The sequence below is a fragment of the Mizuhopecten yessoensis genome, unplaced genomic scaffold (assembly GCF_002113885.1).
Source record: "Mizuhopecten yessoensis strain PY_sf001 unplaced genomic scaffold, ASM211388v2 scaffold716321, whole genome shotgun sequence".
Taxonomy (NCBI): domain Eukaryota; kingdom Metazoa; phylum Mollusca; class Bivalvia; order Pectinida; family Pectinidae; genus Mizuhopecten; species Mizuhopecten yessoensis.
In genome coordinates, this window is record NW_018480058.1 from 8,812 (window position 1) to 16,490 (window position 7,679).

At 37.6% G+C, this 7,679-nt stretch overlaps 1 protein-coding gene across 1 annotated transcript; it reads left to right on the top strand.

Moving 5' to 3' along the window:
• Nucleotides 1-221: 221 nt before the first annotated feature.
• Nucleotides 222-4,062, top strand: LOC110443035 (guanine nucleotide-binding protein G(i) subunit alpha-like; the record flags this gene model as incomplete). The annotated part of the gene is made up of 2 exons (XM_021486984.1): nucleotides 222-393; nucleotides 2,872-4,062. Coding segments are annotated over 2 exons (360 nt in total), but the record flags the coding sequence as incomplete, so codon positions are not given.
• Nucleotides 4,063-7,679: the final 3,617 nt, after the last annotated feature.

Here is a 7,679-nt window from a genome sequence, read left to right on the forward strand (position 1 = left end):
GGGGGGGGAGTTAAATCAGGCTTGCAGGGGCAAAAAGTATGGCTGCGAATTGCTGGATTGTAGATAATTGATTAGTGAAGCGAGGAAAATAAAGAAAGAGTGATTGAATGATCAAGGCGATGACAAGTAACGGGAACGGTGAGAAATGAGCAAGATCCTAAGAGAACAATTAGGAAAGTGTATCGTTATACAGTAGGATGTATTGATTAACACTTCAACGTGTTCGTCTTTTTTTACAGAACCGTATGGAAGAAAGTATGAAGCTATTCGAGTCCATTTGTAACAATAAGTGGTTTGTGGACACGTCTGTCATACTCTTCCTCAACAAGAAAGATTTATTCGAGAAGAAACTGGAGTCATCTCCCCTTACCACCTGCTTCCCTGACTATACAGGTGATATTTCATGTTTTGTACGGAAAACGCATGGGATAAATTTGTGTTACTTATAGATTATCACACTGCATTTCAGGGTTTGTCGTGAGAACAATTTTCTCATCGCGAGGATGTGGTTAAAATCGAGAGGCCACCGTAGGTGGACTTGAGATTTTATCTACGTGTGAGCAATGAGAAAATTGTTCGAACGACAAACACTGAAAATACTGTATGATAAACTATTTATCATTTATATTCCACTATCTTATATATTTCTCCATTTAAAAAAGTCAACTAAACATCAAGTTTTCCAAATGACTTCTAAGCTTAATGGTCAGCGATCGCTTGTGTCAAACGTAAACAAATAGCGCGAATAGTTTTGCGAGGAGGAATACAATGAACCTTAAAACTACGCAGAAAAATATAAATTTTTAAAACAATCCTATCGTCATAGGCTTTTCCATATGCACATTTACACCTGAAATGGTTTTGTTATTCTCACAATATTTTTTCGTAACTTTGTATTGATATGTTTATGACGGACTATTTCTTACGCGGATCACTTTTGTGTGAACACTATTTCCGAACCGGACGTCATCTTGCGCGAGCAGACGTTCTTTTTTGAGAAAATCCGTTCCAAAGTTCTGGAGAATTGGCAAATCCGTTCTCAAGTTCTTCTCAAGTTGTTCTCAAGTCGTTCCCAACTTCTCCTCATTGACAACCAATGATAACGAATTTATCATGCTACCGGTAGGTGGTATAAAGTATGATGATAAATGTATTTACCATAACCATTTACCAAGTGAGAATTTTTTTCCAAATATGCAGCTGAAACACGAAAATAGTAAAAAATTCGTGTTGAAAGTAACAAGAATCTCCCATTCTTATTCCCGCGCTGGTACAAGTGGGAAACACGAATAAAAATCGAGGAAACGAAAATGCCCAGAATTTGTGTGCATTCGTGTTCTCTATATAAGACAATAGAGATAAATATTTTGATCAAAATTTCTCTTTTCATTTACATATCTAAACTAAATATCGGATATCGGAAAAAATGAGCATCCTAGAGTCCTTTATATTCACAGTTTATTGAATGTTTTATGATTACTAGTATCAGACGAATAGAACATCACACACTCAATACCATATCAATGATATGAAATACACATTATATGAACGGACAGCAACATGTGTAAATACTTTGCCAGTCTCCATCAATTTAATATACTCCTACCAACGGATAATATACACAAATCATCAATATTTAGTGAAACACTTAGCACTGCCAGTCTTGACGTCTAGTTATAATTGTGTAGGGATATCTCATTCTGTCTCCGTTGCATGTATAAGTAGCTAGGTGCGTGATGTAGCCACCATTTTGTTTCCTCTCTCGTCCTCCTCGTGTATTTCCGTACATACTTCTGCGTTAAGGAGAATGTATAAAAATAAGAATTCGTGTCCATATATAAAACATAAAATGTATGTAACAAAATGCTGACAATGTCATTAATATAAATATTCAAATGCGACAGATACAACTTTGTCCAATGAGTTACGAGGGAGTGTATGGTTTAACGTTGGGGAAAGAGACGTTGTACAGAACCACCTGTTTAATGCTTATTATTAGGTTATTTGGGTTTACTATGAGGTTTGCACAACAAATGAACAACTATGATTAAAACAATGTATCTTTGATAAAGAAGTAACAGGTTTATCGATTACAAATTAACTTTTTCTACAAATCAACGCTAATTGAACTGTTGTACACCACTCGTTATGTGTTAAGATGTAGCGACTAGATTCATTTTTCATTTAGAAGACAACAATATGCCTTATTCGTCGAATCAGAAATGGAAAAGTTCGCTAAGAAATGTAACTATAATTCACATTGCCAAGACGATAATGGTGAGGTAGCTGGTAGATAGACGTAAGACATACATGTGACGTAGTAATAATAATCTTTACTTACAATAGACATACCACATTAACAACGTTCGTAATATAGAAGGGGTACACAATAATTGATGACGAATCAAAACAGCCAGCCTTATTGCAATCTGCACATGTATAGTAATTTCACTGGATAACACTCGCATTTAGAGACCTAGAGCAGTTACAACTGACCAATGAATGGTTTGGAAAGTCATGTCAGTGTTAGAATAATAAAACGGCGGAGTAGATTCAAATTGTATTGTGTGTTTAACGTGTCGTTATTTGGTTTTTCTGTTCTCTCTTTATTTGCGACTTTTTGAAATAACTACATCAAAATTATTTGTAATGAAATGGACAATAAACAGCCCAAATCACTGTACCGGCCACACATGATGAGGACATAGTACACGTGAGAAGTTCAGATGTGTGTGCAACAGCTTATTTGTTTATATATCAGCTACGTGTCTGTTTAAATGCAACACGTATAATCTAACACAAAGGGTCACATTGGTATATTTTGTGATGAACTTGCTCGCTAAAACATGTTTTTATTACTTCATTCCACAGGCGATAACGTGTTAGAGCAGGCAGCTAGTTTTATAAGGAAGAAATACGAGAAGTTGAACCGGAACAAAGCCAAAGAGGTTTATACTCACTTCACTTGCGCCACCGATACAAACAATGTTCAGGTGGTATTCGATGCAGCTATAGATATCATACTACAACACCAACTCAAAGACGTCTCTCTCATGTGAGTCAAGCATTACGCAGGACTACACTGCGAAGACGCCTCTCTCACGTGAGTCAGGTATTATGTAGGACTACACTGCCATCTCAAGGCGCCTTTCTCATGTGAGTCAAGCATTACGCAGGGTTACACTGCCATATCAAGACGCCTCTCTCACGTGAGTCAGGTATTATGTAGGACTACACTGCCATCTCAAGGCGCCTTTCTCATGTGAGTCAAGCATTACGCAGGGTTACACTGCCATATCAAGGCGCCTCTCTCATGTGAGTCAAGCATTACGCAGGTCTACACTTCCATATCAAGGCGCCTCTCTCATGTGAGTCAACCTTGATACATGACCGCAGCAACATTCGACTTAAGAACGTTCTCTCACGTGAGTTTGACAACGCCTTGCAAATCAAAGACCCCTCCTCCGTGTCAGTGAGGCGTCATACTAGACTACGTCACAGTGTAACTCAAAGACGCCTCTATCGTGTGCGTGCGACAACAGAACAGAATGAGCATGATGCCACCTGTCTTGTGTGAGACATTGGACTGGTGGGTTAAAAGGGCTCTCTAGAAGTAAATGTTTTTGGCAGAATTGTGCATGTTTTATATCGAATAGGATGTTATATGATGCACAGCGGATCCTACTATTCTTGTTTACATGAAGGAGGCGTCATATACCTGTGGGTAGATAGAAAAGATCAGGAATGTATGGATACACAAAGAAATGTAATACATTTCTGACATTCAAAGATACATTGACATCAACGGAATGGTATTGTGTTTTCTTTCGAACAATTAATAAAGTTAGCACCTCAAAATGGCGGGGCAATGCTATCAATAACATGACACAAATAGACTTGTATGGAGCAGTGATTCTTAATCCATAGGACAAAACATAGGACTTAACACCACGAGTATGACAAAGAACCAGTTATAAACCTTTAGCTTTATACATTTCTGCGTATGTATATCAAATGATACATCACGTGTCTCTGGCAATTGTGATAAATCATTTCAACATGTGTATCTGTTGTCGTGTTTCAATCGTGTTATTTGTCTGGGCGATTCAAACATTTTGTACACGAAATTGGATTACAACTACATTTTAGATATAGGTACAAAAACTACATAAATACAACTGTGGTGATTGTTAAATGTATGTTTAGTCATGTTCAAGAGAAGTATTCCTTAAACAACACACATTGCGATGCATTTGCAGAATACGAGTTGTTTAAAACGAATTTAAATGTTTGAAAACATAAATTAAAAAAATCAGGTCAATGCTCACTGCCTAGTCTGCACTTTATCAACGTTACCCCAGGAACCATAGGAGAAACGCGCCAAAATGACAGGCGTGTGGAAATATAAAAAGAAATTTGAAAGATACATGAGAAAGCTACAATTAGCGGAAAAACTCTTTTATGTTGCTTCATCTTATGTAAGGGAATACAAAAATCTGAGTTAATCTCTTCTTTTCTATTATAATGAGGCTGTGGTAGATTTACGGGTCCCTGTCCCAAGGCTGATGAAACACTAGAGAAAGCTTCCCCTAAAAGTTCGGAAATAACTGTACGCCATAGAACAACCGATTATCATGTAGCTCAGTGGTTAAAGCGGTAGTATTGTGAACGGAGGTCCATGTTTCAAATCCCGGTCTGACTCTCGAGGTGGTTTTATTGTCAAAGCAGTTGTTATTTGCTTTGATCTTTATTTTTCATAAATGTTCTGTAAAGTGTGGGTTTTCTTTTCCCTAATGCTTTATGAAAGCTATATTGTCGGGTAAACAAATGTCCAGTTCATAGTTGTTGACAGTGATTCAGCGTTGCTCAAGTGTACAGATAAATGATACCTCCTTGCGCCACTAGATGTCACGTACAGGGAGGCTACAAGGATATAAAAGGCGGTGTTGTATTTTAGGGTGATGATATTTGGCTAGTAGAATGCAGAGATGAAAGGCTATAAAGTTTGTTCTAAAGAATGACCTTGACTCATATTCAAGGTCACAAGGTTGAATATGTTTAAACACTGCTTTTTTTTAACCAAAATAAAAAGTGCGGTGATATTTGACCAGTAGCCTGCTCAGATGAAGAGCTATCAAGTTCGTTTATGTGAATGACCTTTACCTACTTTCAAGGTCACATATGGCCAAATGTTTATAAACGTTTTTAATGACCTCATCTCAACAAGCAAACGGTTTAGAGTAGTGATATTTTACAAGTTGCATGCTGGAATGAAGGGCTTTGGTGTTTGTTCAACTTATATGACCTTGTTATACGTTCAAGGTCACAGGTATCAAACGTGTTCAAATCTTTTAACATGTTCTTTTGAATGACTTAATGTTTTAGATACTGATAATATGCTTATAGCTTTATTTTAGTCCACTTTCGAGGTTACAAATGTGATATTAATACCAGCTGAGCGACGAGAAATCAAGGTCGCCACTGGAAACATACCTAGTCAGACCTAGCAAAGACGATAAATGACGGTGGGTTCCGGTCAAATGTGAACCATGGACATTACATACCAATACAATGTAAAACAAATAATATATACAGTGTATCGTTTGTGACAAATGGATGAGTCTAATTGTCATATAACATGGCAAGCATACAATATATTTAATACACGACTTCAAATGGGATATGAATACTATTCCGAGGGTTATATATAATCTACATGATTCACTGGTAAACCTTTCAGGAAAACAAAATAGTTTGACAAAAGTTATGCATTATCACCTAATTGCTGTGACTTTCACAGTCTCACAGTGATTCACTATGGTGTCTGTTTATTGTTATACCATTGGTGACATACATTAGCCACGCAGCTAGACATTTTAGAGTTAAACTATCATAAGTAAGAGTAATGCCTTGCAGTAGTATTATTTATTTTGTGATCGGTTCTCTGCTGAACCTTTTTATTGTCTATATTATCAGTTATAATGCGTATCTATGTTACTCCCTCCCCTCCTCGTTAACTAATAACATGAATAAATTCATGTTTTTGTATGTCCCACAATTAAACGGGTATTGATTAAATAACCGAAACCCGGCCAATCCATTTTGTTGTAAAATTTGTGAAAATTGTTGTAACAAGAGGCCCATGGGCCTTAACGGTCACCTGATATGTTTATACAGAGAGTTGATTTTGTTTTTAACACGAACAGAAATATTATTCAGTGACAAAAAAACAATAAAACCATCTTATTCAATATCTAGCATACAGATTTAAGACTAAAATGTATTGGAAACTAGCACCTCTGATTCTAAACAAGGAAAATGAAGAAATTTTAGCACACTGACTCCTTTGGGCCCCACCCTACAGCCCTTGGGAGGAGGGCCGGCTCAAAATTTTCAAAGTATCAAACTGTCAACTCAAGGTTATAATTCCAATCAAGTTATTAACATGTAATATTCAAAGTATCATTTCCCATTATAACCCATAATAAATCCCCCCCCTCCTTCCCCAGGGGGTAAACGTGAGACCCTAGGGTCATAAACCTTAAGACCCTTCCATCTAAGAAGAGTGTTTGATTCCACATATCTGGGTCTTTGAGAAGATATTTATTTGAAATTTCAGTCAATTCAACCCTTTTTGGCACCACCCATCAGCCCCGGGGGGTCAGTCAGGGCTCATTTGTGCATACCATCAAACTGCTATCCAATACTGATGATGCTTACCCAAATTGAATTACTTCCAATGAAAATTAAACAAATGTTGGTCCAAAAGGTGATTTCCCTATATAAACTATAGTAAAGTTTACCCCCTCCCCAGGGGTACACGTGAGACCCCAGGGTTATAAAATTCACAATTTTGGTAAAGCACCTTAAGACCATTCCATCTATGAAGAGTGTTTGATTCTACCATATCTGGGTCTTGAGAAGAAGATTTTTGAAATTCCAGTCAATTCGACCCTTTTTGGTCCCGCCCCTCAGGCCCCTGTGGGCCAGGGACCAACCCGGCACCCATTTTTGTTGACCTTTGGCCATGGAAGGTTTCTGCAAAATTTCATTGAAATTGGTGCAAGGGTTTTGGAGAAGAAGTCGAAAATGTAAATTGTTTACGGACGCACGACGGACGACGACGGACAAAAGGCGATCGCAATAGGTCACTTGAGACTATGTCTCAGGTGACCTAAAAATGCTATATATGTTATAGGTTTGTGTAATTTGCCCTTACATTGACTAAATTAGATTAATCCTAGCAGCATCTAGTTCTTTATTTGATATGAAGGACGACAATGAGGCGACTAATGTTGGAACCCCTGCAGAATTGGGGATTTGCTTTTATGCCCTCTACACATAGAGGACACAAAATTAAAGCGACCAAAATAAATCTGCTGCACCCATTGCAACATTTTGGATCTCTATTTTTCTTCCTACTTATATCTCCCCTTTATTTCCTTGCGCCTTGCTTTGCAATACCTCACCTTTGGCTTTAATAGTGAGCGTTCGGCCAGGTGAGGAAGGCAATGGATACTTAAAACTGGTATTTGTTATTTCCCTGCTTAACGTTCAGCATTTAGAGGAATGGCAACAACTGGTTCATACGTTGTCCGCATAATGTGGCCGGGTGGAATGCTGTTTTGTGTGCTTTCTGCATGGTATTTCAGTGAGATAGCACTATAAATTCGGCATCA